Below are 23,362 nucleotides of genomic sequence, written 5' to 3' on the forward strand. Positions count from 1 at the left end.
CAATACAAATAATACAATGTGGAAAATAGTAGTATATATATATATATTTATATATGTATACATATATACTACTCTATAAATATATAATGTGTACAAATGTATACTACTCTACATATCTAATATTTACATATTATATTTAAATACAGATATAATGACCGTGCGACTTTAATATAAATCTAAAATTCCAGGTTAAAATAAATACAACATTAATAATATACAAACTTTCTAACTGTCAGGTCAAAATGCTTCCATTTAAAACAAAATAACACGTCAACAACAATGGATCACACCGAGCATCTAATGACAGCGACGTCTGAGCCAGCGGATCATTTCATCAGGACAGGCCGAGGTAACGCTGCTCTGTGCCGGGCACAGGCACAGGAGTGAGGCGGAGCTGATCACCTCCAACAAACGTCGCTGCCAAACTATAACTACGTCAGATCTTAATACATAAACCACATGTTTAAATTCTAAATGACTCATTTCTCGCCTCAAATGATGATAAAACTGCGTTCCGGGACACAGAAAAATATTTATTTCAGATTTATATTTCTATTATCTGCTGCTGTGCTCCGCCCGAAATGTATTCTGGGATACATGGCCATCCCAAGTACGCTTAAGTCACCTCCGATGCATACTTGGTAAAAATGGGCGGAGCGAGAACACTTCCGGGTTTGAGAACCGTCCTCGCTGTTCGCTTACTTGAGAATTGGAACAGCTCTTGGTCTGAGGCTGATGACGTTTTCACGAGTACGGGAGTACGCAAGTACGCACAAGTACGCACAAGTATGGATATTGAGAAACGGCCAGACACAATGTCACAGAGCAAAAGATAAGAAAACTCTCGGGCGCTGAATTGCACGGCCGAGCGGACATGGCCTGATAGCCGGCGATAACGGAAATGCCTCCGCTCGCTTCTATGTAAATTGTGCTAACTTTACCAGCCAGTTTCGTCATGGAAAAGGAACCACCAGACAGCTTTCTCTCGCTGCAAAATAAGTCGCTTCATAGACGAAAAGCTTAGGTTTATAAAACTCGGACCCGACCAGCCAAACGTCGCCATAAAGCAGCAAACGAAAGACAGAGGGAGGAATTACACTCGTTCTTTCTCCAGGAGCTTGTATGAGAAGCTAACTGGTTGCCACATGGATGTATTAGAAGAACAGTATAGAGCACCGCCCCTTTGGCTCCGTTCATTCCTATGGAGTTGTTCACTCAGCGTATATGCCAAAAAAGTCCCAAGTAGTTCTAACTGCAGACACGCAGACCACTACACGACACGCCTACTCAACTCTGATTGGGTCACAGAAGAGATCGCATCTGAAACACACAACTTTTAGCCTTCTTCTTCGCTTATCTATGACCCAATCAGAGTTGAGTAGGCGTGTCGTGTAGTGTGGGGGGGTGTCGTTTAGTGGTTTGCGAGTGAGCAACTCCATGCGCCATAGGAATGAACGGAGCCAAAGGGGTGGAGCTCTATCCAGTTCTTATAATACATTCAGAGACAATGAAGAGGAAGAGGAATATAGGAGCCTGGTGAGGAACTTTGTTGTCTGGTGCCACATTAATAACTTGCAGCTCAACACCTCAAAGACCAAGGAACTGGTCATCGACTTCAGGAGGGACAGACCCAGTTTCAAGACCAGTTCTAATAGGAGCAGAGGCGGTGGAGGTCGTTCAGACCTACAAATATCTTGGGCTGTGGCTGGACAACAAGCTGGACTGGACAAGCAACACAAGGCATCTGTACAAGAAGGCCCAGAGCCGGTTGTACTTCCTGAGGAGGCTACGATCTTTTAACATCTGCAAGAAGCTCCTGTGGATGTTCTACCAGTCTGTGGTTGCCAGTGTTCTCTCCTACGCTGTGGTGTGCTGGGGCGGGAGCACAACTAAGGGAGACTTCCACAGACTGGAAAAACTCATCAGGCGGGCCGGCTCGGTGGTAGGAATGAGGCTGGACCCTCTGGTGACAGTGGCAGAGAGAAAAACTCTGGACAAACTGCTGAGCATCCTGGACAATGCCAGCCACCCTCTGTACACTGTCATCATCAGCCAGAGGAGCCACAGAAGCCTCAGCAACAGGCTGCTCCTCCCAAATTACAGGACCAACAGGCTGGGGGACTCGTTTGTCCCCCGGGCCATCAAACTGTACAACTCCTCACTGGGGGGGGGAGGAGGGCAAACAAAACAAACAGTACGAACTAAACAAACAACTGTCCATAATCACAACTCACTTTTGTTTTCCCTGCCTCCTCTGTCAGATACTGGACAAGCCTGAATTACAGACATTTATCTGAAAGAGCAAAAAAACACAAACAATGCTATGCGAACAAAAGAGTTATAGAGAAGCTTGCACAAGGAGAGATGGACAAAATTCAAATGCCTGACAAGTGTTGTGTATTTTTATTTTCATTTAAGTAAATCTTTTAAAATAATTGCATCATGCATGAAAATGGTGCTTTGGTGTGTATATAGTCCATGAAAAACCACTTCAAAAGCCCACACGTCTAATTTGACCTGTTATCCATTGTTGAACTATCACTGCGTCTTCCTGTCTTATGGCTTGTTTCCATCGGCTCGACTCGCCTCGCCTGGACACGGTTAAGTTGTGTTTCGACTAGCATTGTACCTAGTACCAGGTACTTTTTAGTGAGAGTAGTTACCCCGTCTCCTCAGTCCTAACTCCTTCAACTGTGTGTTCAGGGCACGTTAATGTCATGATGGGCTGAAAGCGTATCAAGAATAACATTATATGTATGTCTCTTTCAAAATATTTCTCTATTAACGCCATCTCTCGTGTGCACGGACACAGCGGAGTAGAAACAGGAAATGACGTTACACTGTAGGTTTCTGTCCAATCAGAAACAAGAAGTGTTGTCCCTATCCTTTCCGTAATCTGAAATGTCATCGTGTTTTCTGAAATGTTTTCGTGTTTTAACCGTATGATTGGCATATCCAACTGTATGTTTTTTTTTAAACTACAGAAGATCAGTGGGCATCACGCCAACTACAGAAGCCATGCCAGCAGCGAAACAAAGGTGCCTTAATACATACTATCGCCTTGGACTTAGACTCACTTGGCTGCCATTTGCTGAGGGACACATGTTGAAGCAGCGTTTTAGCTAAGCATCATCTCACACAGTAGAGACAGAGGGAGGCACGCACACACAGTGGTGGAAGGACAAGAGCAGGAAAGCATTTATTACCATGGTAACTGAGACACCGACTCTCCTATTAAATGCTTATCTAACAGGAAAAAAAGCAATCAGGAAATTCCTTGAGGATGATTTTTGTTTCTAGATTGATTATGATTCCATTAACATGCAAAATAGGGATGAGGTAGACTGGACAATCTAAATTGACCATAGGTGTGAATGTGAGAGTGGATGGTTGTTTGTCTCTATGTGTGTCCCTGTGATGGACTGGTGATCTGTCCAGGGTGTTCCCCCGCCTTTCGCCCTGTGTCAGCTGAGAGTTGCACAGTGCCCCCGCGACCCTCATGTGGTGGATAAAGCGGTAGAAAATGGCTGGATTATGATTCTACTGTTTCTACTGTAGGGTTCACTCTTAGTTTTGTTCCCAGCACTGTGTGAAAATCTGCTCAGCAGCAAAGAGCAGACAGACACGCAAGTATCAACTGTAAAGGATGATGATGTGTACGGAGAAGGAGAGAAAGGAATGGAAAACAGAGTGGAAGAAGAAGAAGAGAGAAAGAGTTACAGACATCATATCATTGTGTTTAATTATACCATAATGCCTCACATACATGACACGCAGTTCCCTGCAATACCTATAATTTGAGAATGTGAGTTTGAACACGAGCAGGGATACACACCCATCCACACTCACACACTCTTGCCCATTGACATTGATTTCATTCTCTCTCTAACCTGTCTTTTACAAATTGAAATTGACAACTACCTCAGAAGTGAGGGTCTGCCTTGCTAAGACCAGGTTTTGATCACCATTAGCAGTAATGACCAAACTAGAGTGTTTATGCCAGAAAGAGGGGACAAATACAAGTTCACTCTAACTCACACACACACACACACACACACACACACACAAACACACACACACACACAGTAGAAGTGATATGCTGCCCCCACCTGTCAGGAAGACCACACTGCATGTAAACGTGTTATTTCATGTCTAAAATTAAATAAAACTAGTGTTAAATAAAAGTCTTTGTATAGATTATTCATCAGTTAAGAATTTATAATATTTTGATTTTGGTGAATATGGTTTCTGTTCAATTTTGCTGTTTTATGAAGAAAAAAATTAAAATCATGCATTTGTTTTTATTCCAAAATCAGAATTCTAAGATTAAAAAAAAAGTCATAATTCTGGGGAAAAAAGTCAGAATTCTGAGCTTCTGCTTCTTGAATTATTTCCATCCCTTCTCCCTCCTTTCTTTCTTTTTCATCCATTCTTATTTCTTTCATCCCCTTTTCTGTCCTTTCATCCTTTCTTTCTGTCCCTTCACTTTCCATCTTTTTAAGTCCCTTCTTTCTATTGCTTTAATATTTTCCAGCCCTTCTTTCTTTCTCTCTCAGAACTGGGAGGTGTTTGTGAAACAACAGCCCAGTTTCAGACACTGTCTCTTGAAATATACAAAAAAAGCGAGATAAATGCAAAATATACATGTAAACAGAAACATTGTAAAAATATATAAAAATTGATCAAATAAATATATAAATTTATATATAAATATAAACACACAGCATTACTTTATTGATTCAGTACCTTTTTGCAGATTCATAAAATACATATTTATGGATTAGTTTGTACACACTCTGCCAATAAACCCTCCTAAATGTCACACACTGGTCCTTTAACTTGACTGCAATCTAAAGTAAATTATTTGGCATACTTGAATCTACAGTGTTTCGGATTTTCAGCTCTTCATCAGTGTTTTTGTTTCATTTCTAATGAAACTTTCTTCTCATCAGTTTGTGTCAAAGTTTAGATGATTTTCTCTCACAATTGAGCAGCATTAGCGTTATTGAGCATTAGTGCAGCCAGCAGGGGGCGTCACAGCCACTTCACCACATCAGCCTCAGTCACACGGTGGTGCAGGTGGAGAAGCAGAAGAAAAGGAGTGACTTTTTTCTTCTTACATTATTATTATTGTTAGAGAACAACATTTATTTTTTTCTTGAGAAGAAAAGTCGACTGAGTTTTGACTCTTTGACCTGAAAATGTTATTATTTTTCATTTATATTATATTATTTAACGTAATCCTATATTATTTAACGTAATCCTATTTATTTTACTTCAAGGCTGTAATATTTCTACCTCTTTATAATCTTTCTAAATGTCTTTTATGCCATTTTGTTTGACTATTTTCTGCTTTGTATTGATCGTTTTGGGTGTTTTTAAAAAGAAATTAAAAAAATAAAACTAGGTTGAAAATAACCTGGTCACTGTCAGTCAGTCTCACACACACATAGACACACAGACACTGAGAAACACTTGGTGTGTGGCAGCTGTCACGGTTTACAGTGAAGGTATTCCCCAGCTTCACCAGCAGCAGCCTGTTCACAGCTCTGCTGCTTCATCTTGTCTCACTGGCTGCACTCACACACTGGCAGGGGAATTCGGCGAACAATGGAGTGATGAAGAACATCGGGTGTTTAGGTGTGATTTAGCCAAATACACCTGTTTATTATAATAAACTGAACAGGGTTGCCAGTCATACCTCAGTAGTTCCAGTGCCAGCAACCTCCTCCCCCTCACTCCTCCTCACCCAAATTCACCTCTGCTGGCTGTCAACCACCACCCAAGCCCCCTCCACAGACTAGCCCTCTTCCTCCCTCCCTCCCTCCCTCGCTCCCCACCAGTCACACGGAGGTTAGCGGTGACCCGTTGCTCCTGAGCTTTTGAGCCAGTCACTCTCCGGTGCGCGTTGGAGACGAGTGGGTTTCAAGACAAGCGGAACGCACAAAATTGCCGCGGAGGAGCGTTTGTTTTTGTTGTTGTTTTTTAAGGTGGAGGGGATGTAAATGTTTGTTGCAGCCGATTACTCCGCGCGGAAAATCTCACTGGAATCTGCTGAAGCCACCGGTAAACGATACACAGTTTGAAGGGTTATTTTTACCCACCGCAGCGATGAGTGACTGGAAGCCGGCTGTGAGCGTGAGTGGTGCCGCGCTGTGGTAAGAGAGAGCGTACCCGGCTCTCTGTGTGTGTGTTCAGCGAGAATGAAGTCGAGGCGAGACAAACTGAAGATCCCCTCTCTGACTCTGGAGTAAGTTCTGCTTTCTCCCTAATAATATTAATTAGAAATAATAAGAATAACTTTATTTTGTGGGAGCTGCTGAGCTATCATGTTGCAATGTATTCAAAGTTGTAATGAGAGTGATGATGTGTGATCAAGATGTTGTTTTTTTACCTCCATTATTTTCCACTGAAGCACTGAGACCAGATCTGCCTTGTGCTGCATTTGAGAAGAGGCCACTACAACAGCATAGAATAGAATGAATTGTCCATGGGAGGAGTTATTTGTGTTACAGCATCAAAATATATAGAACAATACAATAAGTTAGAATAAGCTAAATGTCTGTCATTATACTGTAAAACCTTACCTTATGAAATATTGCAGTATTGTGAAGTTTGCAGTGTTGCCTTCTATCAATCTTTAAACCAAGTCTCCACCGAATGCAGGGAATCCAGTGAGGTTTTTTGGCCTTGAACAGTGTGTTTGCACAGTTTGTCGCAGGTTCAACTTGTGAAACCAAACAAGTGAAATAGCAATAGAATTTTCCAAGATGAGCACTTCAAAGTTAAAGCTTGAGGCATGTCAAATAACCCAGCAGTATTGTTTATTTCCTAAAGACAATGTAATTACTGGGTTTTGCTTTAAAGAAAAAAATTGTATTCCATCAAACCATATGTTTTGCTGAGTTTCAGATGCATATTATGTATCATGTGAATGCTGTTGTTTTGTTTTTCACCAGCTAGTATGATATGCATGAAGAGCATGAATCACATGTTCAGCCTCACAAGACAAAAGACACATATGCCTTTAAGACCTTTGAAATGAATATATATATATACATACATATATATATATATATATATATGTATATATATATATACATTTCATTCTCATGAATGCTAATCTGTAATTCCTGTCAAAGGACATGGCTTCAGGCTTATATCCACCCACGCATCCCCGAGAGAGAATATCGCCTTTCTTGTGGGAAGGGAGGGGGAAGCATATACCTGCAGCCCACTACATGCTGAAGGCGTAGGAGCTCCCTTCTCACATCACCATTGTCTGATCCCTCAATCTGCCTCCAGTGTGGATCATCTGAGCAGAGAATGCACTGTTTACACTCCATTTTCTGTTTTTAGGCACTGTTGCTTCTTCTGATGCAGAAGAGGTTTCAGACAAGGGAGGGGCTCAGAGTCTCAGTGATTGTTGCCGATGCCGATGCATTGGTCTGCACTCTCAAAACTGTGATATTTAGCCTTCTGGTGGGGGTTCTAGGGGTTCTCCGGTTTCCTCCCACAGTCCAGAAACATGTAGATTTGGGGATTAGGCAAATTGAACACTCTAAATTGACCGTGAGTGTGAGAGTGAATGGTTGTTGTGCTTGGTGTGCATGTTCCCAGCGCGACCTGCACACCAGAGTACGGTTATTTTGCTTTTCCATTAGCGATAGTACCTGGTACTCTTTTTAGTACCTGCTCTGGCGAGGTTCCTAGCGAGCTGAGCTGATACAATGCGTGACATTGTCGGACTGCCGTCCACTGATTGTCGCCAATGGAAGAGTCATTCAACTCAAGAATCAAAGCCGACAATCCCGAGCTGAAGTTCAGTTAAAAAGATTTAACAGTCCTGAAAACATGCGTTAATCTCCAACATTTAGCAAGGAAAATATCAATAATTAACAGAGGAGTTTGGTGTATTTCGCCACAGCACTGCTGAAAGCCGCCGATCGCGATTGACGAGCCACATCTCGACCCCTGCCGCTGTATTTCAGTTCAGTGACTGTGTCAGACGGAGTGTGTGCTCATAATAGCACATTTAAAGTTTGCTGATGTTTTTCTCAGTGAAAGACATTAATATGGCAGAATATCTTTCATTGAGTCGATCATTTTGAGCAAAATGTACTTCAGCTGACATGTTATTTTTGCTGCAAAATGATCCCGCTGACAATTTGCTGTATGGAAAGGCTGTAGCTGCTCCTGCACTCCGTGTCAGTGTCTTTGAATGACCAAATTCAATGAAACAATTTCTATTTGTTGTGTAATTATGAGGTGACACTACAGAATAAGGAGTCTTTGCACAATGAATAGTTTTTTTCCTATTACCACCCTCCCTGCATTACTATGACAACACATTCATTAGCTCTGTGTTTAGCACTGAGAAGCCTCTACAGTGCAGAGATAATAGCAGCACTGTGGTGCCCACAAGACAGAGCATATGAGCGAGGAAATCAATAGAAAACAGCTTCAGGACTGGATCACCTTAGTGAGAAATAGACCGTAGGATGGCTGAGCATGTATATTTTTGATGTACTAATGGTGCATTTGGATGTGAAATAGTAGATAATATTTAGTTTAGGACCATAAGTGATATTTTGTGATAAACATTCTATACATTCATTGTACAAATTGTAAAAACTAATCATTTAGTCAAATAAAAACAAAACAATTTAAAATAATTTTAAGAGTTTTCCAGCCTTTTACGTGTAGTTTATGTGTGTATAATAATGTGCATTAAACAAAGTTGTTATTCATTTACCAATTTTTGCATTACCTTTTCAAAAACGTTAGGTATCACTGAAATTGCAATACAGTCCATAAATTTGGTATTGACTTATTTTGCGAATTGGGTCGTGATTGTCAGGAAGTTTGAGAAACATTCATCGTCATGATCAATTTTCATTCATATTTGCATTTCTGTAAACTGTGTGAAAACTCCAGTGTGTAACTTGTGTTGCCTTCCACACAAATAGCCTTGAATCCTCTCTCTATCGTAATGCTTGGGATATTTAGAAATCCTGTTTGTCACCCAGAAGTGCTGATTCTCTGTCGACCGATCAATAGACTGCAGTGTGTCACTGTGCTACGCACCTCAAAGGAAAGATGCCAAAAATGGTGCAGACTGGTTATTTTCTTTTCTCCTTCACAAAGTTTGACAAATAATGGCTTAACATACCAGACTAAAAAGGGTCTAATGTGTCAGAGGAACCGCTAAATGTGTGCTGGACAGTGAAACTTCCTGTGTGTTGACATATATAGCTGCTAACTTCCTGTGGTGTAAAAGGTCACAAGATTTTATTTGTGTTCAGTTATGCCCCATTCCCACAAAAAAACAAAAACTATTTAATCCCATGTGTCTATAGATCCAAGTGAACACCTTATTGGTCCGCTTCAGGCCATTAGAATAGCCTCCAACCATGAATACTTTTAGCAAACCTTACTTTTTATAACTTGGGATAGCGCTCAATCCCTTTTATTTCATCTTCATCCACCTCCTACCGTTGTATCCTTCATGTGAGGGTCTTGGAGGACACTGGTGCCAATCCCAGGTGACATAGGGCGAAAGGCGGGGTATACTCTGCACAGGTCACCAGTCCATCACAGGTCCACAGAGAGACAAACAACCATTCACACTCACCTTCCTCACCCACCTACGGTCAATTTAGAGTGTCCAATTTTCCTAGTCCCTAATTCTTTTGGACTGAGGGAGGAAACCGGAGAAAACACACAAGGGGAGAACATGCAAACTCCATGCAGAATGGCCTTTGTTTTAACAATCTGTCCAGGGTGTACCTCGCTTATCGTGCTATGTCAGCTGAGATTGGCACAGCGCCCCCCACGACCCTCATGTGGATGGAAGTTTGAGTTTGACTTTTGACTGATTAGCAGCAACTGTAACATTGCCAAGGTGCTCCAATTGTGCTGTTTTTCTTTTGTTTTGTTTCTGGCAAGGTAGTGATATCACAATTAATCACAAGCTCGCCTTTTTTGCCGAGGATTTACCTGGGTTCACAAATCCCAGGTATACCTATTCCTTTTAGTGTGACAGAAGCCTTGGTTGCATCCAACCTCCAACCATCCAACCACGCATCGACCTCTAATCCACAGCGAAAGCACTGCTTCTCACTATATGACAGACGCGACACGCTGAGTCATCGCGCTCATACATGTGAAAAAATGTTTTTTTGTCTTACAGTTTGTCGCCCACTTGCCAGAGCCCCACCCTCCTGAGCCCATGCAGCCCCTGCAGCCCCTGCAGCCCCTTACAAACCCTTCATCCGTGGAGGTAAGACAGACACTTCCGATCAACAAGTGCCATTAAAATAATCTTGTATCAATGAGTCCATTCACCTCAAAACTAATAACTAGCTGATCCACGTAATAGGTATTGTCTGAGTAGACGAGGCTTATTCCTTTGTGACATAGAACTCCATTGTTGTCCAGAACAAACACATCAGTGAACCATTGTGTTGCACTGTGACAAGTCCCTTCATTACCATGATCATGAGCACTGAATTTTGTTTTGATCCAGTCCCACTTTTATCATTTATTATGACATTAATCGGTCTTTAAAAAAATTCAAATGTATGTAATCATGGCACATTTTGAGATCACATGAAACAAAAGGGGCTTCAGACACCAAGAGTTGTGGGGTAAAGTCAGAAAATTATATGCTGTAGAATTTTTAAAATAAAAAAACTAAATTCCTTTTAAAAAAAAACATGCTTCATATTTCACATAATACTGTTCAAAAATATTTTTTGTAACCTTTGGAGGAAATGAATGGCTTTCCAATTACAGAGTTGTTGTTTTTTTTTTTTATTAAGATGCCTCTGTTTCACCAGTAAAGACCTCTCATTTATTAGTTGTCTCTAAGTCTCTGTTGGTTGCCTGGCAACGGTGCTGGGAACTGTGGAGGAAGGCAACACTGCAAACAGAGGCGGCTACATCCAGCATGTTTCTGGATGTGTGAGCGGTGCGAGGCTGTCAGCGTGCAGTAATGAAACCCACTTGCTTTTGTGAAAAATTAGACTGGCAATGCACACATGAAGACCTGAACACAACACATGTGTTTTAATCATGCCACGGTGCAGCAGGTTGCACGTTTGTTGGCATCGATCCAACAAACGGCACCACCGATATACCACCCACCCTCCGCCACCCTGTCGTTTCACTACACAGACGTGATTATTGTCTGGCATGAGGTTCTGAATTTCTACATTGTTTCCCTGTATCAGCTTTGACTGTGATCTCTCACATATTTTTACAACTAACATTGGAATGATCTGCTGAGAAAGTGGTGCAGGGTCCATACTAAGCATATGGCGCTTATGTATTGTGTATATGATCTGCATGGAATCAAAAGAAAGCATGACGGTCATGCAAACAGCATGAAAAACTGTCTATACCAACAGTGCCGGCCCTGAGTAATTTGGTGCCCTAGGCAAGATTTTAGCTGGCGCCCCCTTGCATCGTAGCAGTCAATTTCACAATCAACTTTCATACAATCACACAGAAACTGCATGTGTGTATAAAAGATTTTATTTCTTTGAGTAAAAAATATCACACCAAATAAAAACTAAAGAAAGAAACAAGTGATAAAATTAAAAAGGACAGGAGCACCTGATGCTGTGTCACTGGGGGTGGTACTGAAATATTTTAAAAGTGCATCTGAAGAGAGAAGAGAAGTATATGTGACGACTGCATGTTACATTTTAATAAAAAAACAGATGCTTGGTGTGCTATACATGAGACTAATATAGACTAATAATGAAAATGTGATGAGATTCATTCAACTTTATTGTCATTGCAATGCAATTCAGTCTAACCAGAGTGCAAAAACCAGTAAAGTGCAGTGAAATGAACATATATATATAGCCTATGAATGATATGGGAAAGCTAAGGTATGGAATATTAACAGTAATACACTTTAACTGCACTTTAACACTGATGTAAACTTTAACAAACATAAACTGTGACACATAAAACCAAAGGCATACAACCACCATATTACAAAGGGGATGGACAACTTAAAGCATTTTAACTGACATACAAGCAGGAAAGACACCTGTAAAATAACACCTGAACAGGCCTAATGTTAAGTTTCCAAACGTCCCTGATGAATTTAAGGTGGAGTAACATAAACACACGTCGACTCAGCTATTTATTGATTATTAAACAATGTTGCTATCGTCCGAAGTAAGCTAGCAAGCTAACACTCTGCTCCAACAACGGTAACTACGATGCATTATTTAATAATCTTTGCTATGACTTTATGTCGCTGTGGGCTTATATAATATTTCGAAATAATAGTAATAATGGCACTGGTAAAAAAAAAAAAGTAGTATTTATAATTTAAAAAAAATAATATATATATATATTTTTTTTTTTTTTCCTCCGTTTTCGGCGCCCCCTGCGGATGACGGCGCCCCTAGCATTTGCCTATACTGCCTATGCCCAGGGCCGGCTCTGTATACCAATGCAAACCTCACTTTATCAGCCAAAGAAATTAAATCCGCTACCCATAGATGTGTTTATGTTAGTGTGTGATCATTTTAAAATGAAAATTGTTTGTTTATTGTAGCCTTAGAATGTGCCTTTATATGTACTTTGAGCAAGGGTCTTGATTTATGGATGTTACTGTCTTGCCAGCAGCGCGAACAGACGTGCCTTTCACGTTTTGAAGCTCTACTCTCATAAACCTGAGGCCTAAACCAACGAAAAGGGAGGAAACTGCAGAGTGATAGAGTGAAGTGAGGAGAGACTTTTGTAAAACGTTGACATCTTTTCTGTTATGCAAAGGCTGATGTACTTCACTGATGTTCTTGGGAAAGCCATTAGTGAGTGGAGCGAGTCCTCTCTTTGTTGCACTATGCAGTCTCACCATAAGATGTCACTCATTTTTTTTTTAATACTCATCTTTATAGAATGAGGAGATGCAACTCATAATTGTTTTCATTTTTTTCTTCCATTAAAAGATTAGCCGCTTTAGTGCATAAAATGTCAGTGAGGACAGAAAATTGTCACATTTAAGAAGATGAAATTACGGTTTGTTGATTAAATTGATGTGCAATGATTCCATGAGGGGCCACACAGTTGGTGTAGTAGTTAGCACTCTTACCTTTGCAGCAAGAAGACCCGGGTTGGAACCCTGGTCTTTATCGCATGGAGTTTGCATGTTCTCCCCGTGTGTGTGGGTTTTTCAAGTTCTCCGGCTTCCTCACACAGTCCAAAAACATGCAATATGTGGGATTAGGTAAATCGGACACTCTAAATTGACCTGTGCGAATCTAGTTCTGCAATGGACTGGTGAACTGTCCAGGGTGTACCCCGTCTATAACCCTATGTGAGCTGAGATTGGCACAGCGCCCACCGTGACTCTCCTGTGGAGGATAAAGCTGTAGAAAATGGATGGATGGATGATTCCATGAGCTCATTGGCCTCCTGTAGTTACTGTAAGGACAAATTTAATCTGAATTATATATGTGTGTATATAGTGAGAAGTAATTGTTTGAAATTACAAATAATCTATTAATTCATTCTTAAAATGTCGTTTGTGTTTGACGTAGAATGAGCGGGAGGTTTGCCAGAGAAAAATCAAATGCTATACTTCTCAAACTTTGAAAGTTAAAAGTGCCTTTGGATGTAAAGACATATTTGAGAACAGGGCTGTCTGAGCACAAGCAATCTTACTGGTGCAACAATGAATGTCTTTAGGCTATTGTTAGGGACTCCAGTTACAAAGAAATTAGACAAAATACTACATTAAGAAAGTAAATCTATTATAACCAGGGTTTCCTAGAGAGGGAGGCATCCTGCTCAAGAAATCTGTGTGTGAAAAATGTTATTTTTAAATGTTATATTGATCATTTGATAAACTTGAGACTAGTTACAGTATTGATTATTGCATTAATTAAGGCGGATGTGGAGCATGACAGAACAGGTGTGTGTGAATCAGGATTTGATGACATGATTGTCATAAAAGAAAACTTCATACAGTGCTTAACATATTTATTACACTGCTTGTCATAAAAATGAGAAAACATAAATAAATATAGTTAAAGAGCTTCTCCATTAGAGAAACATAAAAAATTATCATTAATAAATTAAATAATTACCGATGATTTAGGGCAACTGTAGCTTTGGATGGTGGTCTAGTACATTTGTTAAGCACTGCATGTGCAAAATTATGATGACAATCATACAAAGCATGAACTGCATCAAACACGTCTCCAAATAATATTGCAAACACAGCAGCTAACCAGCTGCATTTAGGTCGAAGGCATGACGCGAACTACTTTTGTTCTTGGTTTTCCAAATCCCAAATTTATGGTATGGTCTGCACTGACATCATCACTTAAAAATATCTGTGTTCATTTGAAGCGATCAAATAAGATTGTTTCTTTTGTTTGCTCAGTTAAATTACTGACGGTCTCGTCTGGTCAGTCAGGGGCCAGTCAAGTAAAAAAAATGCCCAACTTTTTTGGGAAAAGCAACAGTTGCAGTGGACGTTATGAGCTCATATCATCAATATACATCTTTTACTTCTTCTGTCTTTTATCCATTATTCTGGACAGCACTTTGGTCCACTGTGTTTGTTTTAAAGTTCCTTACAAATAAAGTTGGATTGGATTGGATAATTTCAAAATATAAGTGGTTGTTTTAATATGCAACAATAAAAAAAAACATATTTATGATGCAAAATTCATGTATTCATTTAAAAATAAAAACATATAGAAATGACCACATGTGGCCCCCGGCCGCCACTTTGAGACCCCTGGTTTAAACCAAGGGCATCTCATGCTGCTTTCAAATTCTGTGGGAAATTGCCGCACTAGTATGAATGAGAATGAGTGACTTAAGTGAAGATAGTGTTTCTATGGCAATGGTTGTGACTATTTATACCCTGACCAAACAGTCTGCTGCTCCCTCCCCCCCCAAAAAAAAAGAAAGATAGGGTTGTAATATGAAAATGCACTATCGTAATATGTCAGTGTAAATACATATTGTTCTCATGACATGCCGCATTATTATTGTCAGTTTTGTGTTATTGAGGTGCCCTGAAAAAAGAAATGTAAACAGTAAAATTCACACCACTTGCTTCACACAGTGGTATTTGTATTCAGCACCATCTGGCACTGAGTACCTTTACTGTTGCTATGCTGTCATGAGAGTACATCAGATTATTCAGATTAAAAGACTCATCCAACAGAGTAACTATCCCTGAAATCCAGTTTAGCCTGTAACGGACACGTTTCTATTGTATTCTTAATGCAGGGCGTGACCCTGATGAAGAACAGCAACAACAGAATTGTGAGTCCATGATGCGGCTGTGAATTCACACATGTGCAGTCTCTTTATAGTCAAGATGTAAACGAGAGGGGGAAAATGTGCAGCGTTTAGTAGTTTTGTACCACTTTTAAAGCTGTTAGTGTAGTATTGAGATTAATGTAATCACTACAGTACTTTGTTTGCACCGTGAAAAACATTTAACAACAACATTATAATAACAACGGCAACATTTCAGGAAACACCATTGCAAATTTGCAACTTGCAAAACCAAAATAGCGATCGAAAGCAGAACAAACAAAAACAACAGAGTTGCCAATTGTTGTTTCATGTTTTATTATTGCTTTTGCCCCAGATGTGCTGTGTTTTATGACATTTGTGGTTTGACAAATTGTGTGTGTTTGTTCTGCTCATTATTACTGGCAGATCTTGGCATGCTTGCTGAAATCCGCTAATCATTTTTAAAGCCAATATCTGCCAATACCGATATCGTGCATCCCCATACACAGGAGTGTTGATTCACTGCTACCTCCCCCAGTATGAAATATGCTATCTTCATCACTTCCTCATTCCTGTTTCCTCGGCTAAAATTGTGATTCTGTGTGTTTTTATGGATATGTAATGGTTGGGGGTTGTTTTTCTGTTAGTTTTTTTACACTCAATTTTGCCAAAGGAGGCAGTAGTAGACCCAACAACTTTTGTTACATGGCTAAAACTCTGTTTTTCCTTCTGTCCCTGCAGGCAGCCATGTTATCAGTAACAGTGATTATTTTTGGATTATTTCTTTAACATTATTGCAATATTAAAATATACCCCAAGCAAGTTGTAGCCTTAAAGGTACAGTGTGTACAATTTTGCTACATTTATTTATTATCTAGAAAATTCCAAAATTATGGACTGGCGATCTGTCCAGGGTGTACTCCGGCTGTCAGCTGAGATTGGCACAGGACTTCTGCGGAACGACTGTCCAATCACAGAAAAGATTCACCAGTGTGTCACACGTTTGTGACGTCAGCTTCTCAGTACCATTTGTACCCGCTTTGTACCCAAATGTTTAAATGCACTTATTGTAAGTCGCTTTGGATAAAAGCGTCTGTTAAATGACATGTAATGTATTGTACCGTAATTCCTAAATGGTTGAATAACTGCCAGATATCGAAAGAGAGTTATCTTTTCATTGAACTTTTGTTTTCTACAATTTTGCAGCCATAAAATCAAAATAAATCCAGGTGGCATGAATATCATGATGGTCATTAGAGACAGACTCATAAAGATAACGCAATTCTACACTGATTAAATAAAAATGGCGGCCTCTGTAGAGCTGACCCCGCTCCTGATATACTGTACATATAAAATGCTCATTCGGTGGTAATGAAAATCACCAATTTGTACAACCTGGTGATTATATGCTTCAAAAATCTTCAAAAGTATAAGTATTGTATCTTTCATTTATGCCAAATGAAAAAAAAAAACAATGTCAGCTGAATTTTACACACTCGACCTTTAAAATAAGGGAGACTTTTTGCAGCAGTTTGAAGGCGAAGGTAACAAGCCGCACTTGAACGCAGCATCAGTCTCCAGCTTCCTCACACACACACACACACACACACACTCAGCAGAGTGTGTTGGCCAAATTAAAGTGAGCTACCGCTGTTGCAGCTGCAAACGCGCCGATATGGAGACGTTGTTTGTGGGAAAGGGCTGTAGCCAGAGAGTGGCCCGGAGGATGTAACTGTCGCCCGGGAGTCGCTGGAACGATACTCGGTGTGAATACAAAAGGAACCACCGAGATAGAGGGACCATGGTGGGTAGAGCAGCAGCAGCAGCAGCGGCGGCGGTGGCGGCGCCGGCGGCGGGATGAGCAGGAGGAGGGTTTCACGCTGACCCCTAGCTTCATATCTCTGAAATCAGAACCAACTTTTAAACGTGATAATTAAAGGAAAAACTCTCAATCATGTCGGATCCGAGTCACTGGTCTGCGGTGCCGAGTCAGAAAAAGTCCCATGCTGTTCCCGGAGCCTTGCTAAAGCGCTCAAAAAGGTAATCATCATGATGTGGCACACAAAGCTAGTTTCCTTTCGAAACTGTTTGTATTTAGCGACTGTTTTTGTTTTGTTTTGTTTAAAAAATCATCACGCAGCAGCCAGTCCGTCGCAGCTGGTTTTCATTTGGTGTCAATGCATTTTCTGTGGGATATAACAAATTAAGCTAGCCCCCTCTCTGTGTTTGTTCACTGTTACCCGAGAGTTTTCATACACAGCCTTTGTCCACAGCCAATGACATGACTCAAATGGACCACGTTATTTTTCAGGGGAAAATGAGAACCCGCGAATGAAACGCTGCGAACACCAGGCAGACACAATGGTGTAGCTTTGTTTTTCAATGAAATATGTGGTTGCACATAGCACCAGTTCATGGTTCATCAACAACGGTGGATCTGTATGACACTGTGCTTTGTTTTATCTTCTCACCAGTGGAACATTGTGTAATTCAGCAGCTCTTTCGTGTGAAAGCATGTATATTTGTTTGACAAAAGTAATGGACTATACGTTAATATTGAGGCTGTTTATTGGTGAAATTCTAGGAGACAATACATATCCTGATTTAGGGGTGATGATATGATATATTGACACATTCATTCTATAAGCAAGGTGATATATTGCAATTTCAATACCCCCCAATAAATACAGAGAAAGCGAAAAAAAATAAACTCTTATTAAAACTAACTGTGTTTGCGTAAACATCCATTTTTTTCTTTGTCTTATAAGATCAGTGGAAGCAGTCAAATGGCTGAAAAACTGCTGCCAACCAGCACCCAGAGGCTTGAATATAACACAAAACCACTATCAAGAATATTTACTTATCAATTCAGTGCTGCAAAGAATCAATACGGTTTTACGCCACAACTTATTTTGACATTTTTGAGCATCGATATTGTCTTACACCCCTATATAATATCTGTGTCACATTTTCATTGTACTGTAATTTTAATTTAATCCATGGTACTGTAATTTTACTGTGAATCTCTAGTTTGTGCATAAAAGAAAAAGCAGAATTGGGGAAAGATGGGTAGACCTATCCTTTGTTGACCGTCACAGATCCTCGATGGTATCAAGACACTTTTGTCCTTGCAATCTTGTGAAATTGACCGCACTATTACGAGTCTAATGTTTGTGCTTCTTTATTATTACTGGTGGCGGTTTGGTGTATGTGATAGAGGCTGGAGGTCTGTCATGCTGATTTGACACTGAACTCAATTGTGGTCTATTCATCATGGATGTAGCAGTTAGTCATCACTGTCCATTTATTCATTTATTTGCCTTCATCAGCGCAACAGTTGAATCACTTTCCCAGAGATTATCTTCAGAAAAAGGCTTGTTTTGTCTCGCCAATCGAGACAAGTCACTTGAAAGTGGCTGGAAAGTTCTGCAACTTATGAATTTTCAATATGTCTAGTGTTCATGAGTAATGTATGTTGTTTGTAAAACATTGAATATTATTGACCTAAAGATATACACTTTAAGAGAATGCAAGTGAAGTAAATAAGGTAACTGTCACATTTGACGTTTTTATTTATTGTTTTTACCTCTCTTGGGAACCTGGAGTCATTGAAAAATCTAATTTAATGTTAATGGACAAAGTCTGTTTCTTCTGTTCAGGACCAGAGGATTGTGTACACACAAGTTGTGGACATCTGTGGCTCCAGCTGGGCCTGCTGTTGCTGTCACTGCACACACACACTCCCTTCTGCTGTGCTTCTGTTGACGGGAGGCTCCCTCTTTGTGTTAAAGCTATCGTCAGTCTTCATCTGACATGGCCATGCTGGTGTTTCATGCTTTTGCCTCCAGATTACAGCTGTGGTTGTGTAACCGTTTCTGAAGCTAGAGCTGCACTGGTGGTGGAAATAATCTCATCGAGTTCAGTCTCAGCAGACAGAGACTGAGATCTCGGGGGTTATTTTTTTTTTAGATAAACTATAAGCCTCTTCTGTGCTAGACCATATGGTATCTGTTTTTTTATAGCTCATGTGGAAACTGCTTGGTGTTCCCTTTGTCACATACTGATGTGAATATGATGAGTTTAAATGTAACTACTGTATGCCTAGTGCTCCTGCATTTTGGCATTGCAAGATAACCGCATTATTGCTATAAACATTCAAATTTTAGTGTGTTGTAGAATCCAATTCAGCTCAACAATTTCAAAGTGATGGCAATTCCTATAATGTTTAAGTTCAGAGAAGTTTGGTATTTTTCATCAATCTGTAAAGTTTAATTACATGAACATAGTTTGACATGCTCTGACTGAAAAAGAACAGAAGTACACAAGGAACAAGTTGATATTATAAAGCCTTTCAGCATCATAATCCAATAGCTGAAAAATTATAACTTGATAAACTGACCAACATATAATCAGCCAATGGTTTGATAGAACTTGTCATTTGTAGTAATGTTTCTTTATCACAGGTAACACTAAGCATATTATACGTGGACATGTTGTCCTTTGTAGAATTATATGAAAAATGTTGTAGCCATAAAAGTGAGTAGAAATGAAGAAAAAGACAAATATACAAAACACAAATATAGTGTGTTTTTTTGTTTTGTTTTTTTGGCAGACCTGTGACGTTAAGGACACTTCAATTTGGTTGACACCTTGTCTTAGGAAAAACTGGTTTGCTTATTCAAATCACATGTCAACACAGAACACACCACAAGTCTGTTAAACAAACTTGTTCTTTGTTCAATCTGGATTCAAGATAAATGTAGCAAAAACAAAACATTGTACAGCATTTAAACAGTATCAACACATTAAAAGTGTTCATTATAAGTTCTAAGGAAAGCTAATAGTATGATACAGGACATGCGTTTTGTTTTCCGCTACGACAGTCAAACATTTTTTATTTGCTGAGTGTTGCACGGCATTAGATAAACTTGTGTTCATCTTAAACGCTACACACTACAATTATTTGCCATGGTATCCTCTGAGTGCCACAATGTGTAAAAATAATTTGATAATAATAATAAGCATAATGATGAGAAATAAGGCTATGTCATGCACAAGGAATAATTGATTTATTAGAAAAAGTTCAACGCATTTGGCAAAATACCCGGACCAATAAAAAAAAAAGTCTGCCCAGTGTTGTGTAGCCAAGTGGAAAACTGTTTTATCCTGAATATCTTCGCAAAACAGATGACTAGCACAGTTATTATAATAATAATGATAATAATACTAATAATAATAACTTAGATTTATTAAGTGCCTTTCACGAAAACCCAAGTGTTTAAGTTGTGCATGCAACAGCACAATTAACTGGTCCACATGTCATGATAATCATGTCAGCATGTGTGTGATGGCTTTGAGGCTGTTTATTTATTTCTCTTGTTCATATTCCAGCTGTCGCAGCAGCAACAGGAAGAGCCTCGGTGTCGGGACACCATCACCCACGCTGTCCCGGCCACTGTCTCCACTCTCTGTCCACACTGGTAAGATCCATATGAACATTTTGTAATTGTTAATCCTAGCGTGTCCCAACAGGAGCAGGTGTGTGTTCAGCTCCTCCACGCCCTTAGTGTTCCGTATGAGAGAATGTTGCTGAGTTGTACATGATTTGAAATCAAATTTTGAATCACTAACCAGCTTTTATAAACATTCAGATTTGGCAAAGTGGTTCATAATACATTTTCTTGTCGGGTGACAAAGTCGAAAGAGTCTTTGGTGGCTTTTGGCCAACTTGCCTTCCTCCCATGCTCAAATGCAAGATTAAGCTTGTTCAACTCTTAACTAGGGCTGAGCGGTTTTATATAATTATCTAATTGCGATTATTTTGACTGAAATTGTGATTGGGATATGAGAAGGAATAGTAATGTTTTCATAATCTCGTTTTCATTTGAAGAACACATGATTACTTTGTGATATCTGTGCACATCTGTGAGAAGCAAAGATCTTTTCTTCAGTCTGTAGCATATGATGAGTATAGGTAATGAACATTTTTTTGTCTAAAATGGTAATTTAACATGTGTAACATGAACCAGGATTTTGCCAACAAGAATTAGGGATGAGCCAATATGATGCTCGGTTTTGATATGGGTCCCATACAAAGTCGCTTTATCAGTAGCGCTTTATCAAGTAATACATAAAATGTGATCTGTGAACCCTTAATATGACCTAAGTGATTCAATAAGAACAGGAAACGAGAGTGAGTGAGTTAGGGCTGCAGATGGAGGCAAATACATTATCACAAATGCCTTTAACAGCCAAGTGTTTTTTTTAGAGAAGACAGGAAAGACTGTATTGGACTGATATTGGTATGTAGTCATTCAAGGTTGTGATATCAGTATCAGACACAAAAAGGGTGTCAAGACATCCCTAACAATCATAAAGAAATGTGCTCTTTGTTATGTGATTGTACTGCAGATGCTTAAATATTTTAATGCAGGACGATGGTGAGCTGAAGTTGAACCAGTACTACCAGTAACCAGCACTTCATTTTCGTTATTCATCAGTTATTAAAAGAACCATATATTGTGATGATACTGATACTGTAAGTCTTAGGTGCAGTCTAACATTGACATTTGGGAAACTAAATACATCAGCCACATATAAACCAAGAATCTTGTCTCTGTTTTTGTGGTATATTATTTATTAAGGAGAGGGACATTTTACAGTTGAGAAATCCTCATCTTGGACAAACTATGTAATCTCTTGTGGCATTTATGTACTGTCATTCCATGTCACAAACAAATTCACAGAAAAAAGAAGAAGTGTACTCTACGATCATCACTCCGCGCTGGTTCAGACATCTTCACCAACCACCAAAACCACTATATTTTTTGCCAACAACTGTGACATGAATGGTTGTAAATGAGTAGTTTAAACGTGCGAGTGTTCAGAATTTACACCACAAGTGCAGAGAAGTGTGAAGATAATTAAAGGGCAGGACGTCTGCTTTTTTAAATCAACAATGGGACATGCCGTTTAAGCCTCTTAACGGCATGAAGCAGCTGCACTGTATGAAAAGAGTCTTTGCTCAAGAGCTCCTCGTTCTAGCAGTATGTGCCCGTGCTCCCTTTTGAACTCAATCAAGCTGAGGATCACAGAGAGTTATCAGGCTTTAATTGGGTACTCAAACACTTGCATGTAAAGAAAGCACAGTGTTCCCAGACCCCAAGTCTCTGGTGAAACCAAATTGCATTAAGCTTCCGCCTTAATTATGTGTATTCATAGATGGGTGTTTTAGTATTTGGAAAATCTAATACCAAGGTGACATACTGGACCTTTCTGTGGTGCTGGTTAATGCTGCTAGCTTTTACAGTGCACTGAGAGTCCCTGCATAGAAATGATGTCCTTTTTGGAAAATGTCCACCTGTGAGTGCAGACATATGGTTTTCTCTGTTCTATTTTGAAGTCTATTATTACAGTCATAAATAATATGTGGGGTAATGTTGTCTTTCCTCTTCCAGCTGCAAGCAGCCCTCTAGACAGCCCCCGAAATGTGTCTAACAGTGCCTGCCTCAACTTTCCATTTGCCCGAAGGTAAGTCAACACTGCTCTTTTGAATTGCCTGGCCTTGAATGACTTGAGTTTTGTCACATTTGAAGCATAGATTATGCAATACTGAATATTTTTCACGTAACTGTCATGCCATCAGCTGTCTGCCACTAAAAAGGATATCATTATATTTCAGTTTTGGCACAAGTAGAGGTGGTTTTCTGTTAGTAAAATTGATTTTAAACCCAAGTAAACATTAATTCATTATTCATAAATGATTGAAAATCTTATTTTCCATGTACAGTATGTACATTTTTCATTTAACCACTGACTTTATGGAGTTTTTAAATTGGGAGATTAGTGCAAGCAGCACTAATCTCCCAATTAATTTTAAACAAACTACATTGAGATAGTGAGTGCCATTCATTTATATTTTGTGATGGTGGTTTATGAGATTATGTTTCCATTTCTAGAAAAAGTTTGGCTGTAGATCATTATTAATTATAGGATCCAGAGTCTGTGGTGGCTTTTGTTTAACAATGCAAACCCAGATGAACCCCAAAACAACGAGTGTCAAAAAGGTGTGTACTTG

The 23,362-nt window shown here is 39.6% G+C and overlaps 1 protein-coding gene across 4 annotated transcripts in view; it reads left to right on the top strand.

Annotated features, from left to right (window-relative positions):
- The first annotated feature begins 5,841 nt into the window (after positions 1-5,841).
- Positions 5,842-23,362, top strand: part of mast3b (microtubule associated serine/threonine kinase 3b) — a 38,927-nt gene continuing 21,406 nt past the window's right edge. For 2 of the 4 annotated variants that reach the window (XM_058638126.1, XM_058638128.1), the window contains exons 1-4: positions 5,842-6,250; positions 10,193-10,282; positions 20,677-20,765; positions 22,743-22,815. In XM_058638126.1, coding sequence (XP_058494109.1) covers positions 6,204-6,250; positions 10,193-10,282; positions 20,677-20,765; positions 22,743-22,815 — 299 coding nt within the window. In that variant the 5' untranslated portion in view covers positions 5,842-6,203. Of the gene's footprint in view, positions 6,251-10,192; positions 10,283-16,811; positions 17,326-20,676; positions 20,766-22,742; positions 22,816-23,362 lie in introns of those variants that run through there. The other 2 variants (XM_058638129.1, XM_058638130.1) reach the window with 1 other exon arrangement.

The sequence above is a fragment of the Solea solea genome, chromosome 9 (assembly GCF_958295425.1).
Source record: "Solea solea chromosome 9, fSolSol10.1, whole genome shotgun sequence".
Lineage (NCBI taxonomy): Eukaryota > Metazoa > Chordata > Actinopteri > Pleuronectiformes > Soleidae > Solea > Solea solea.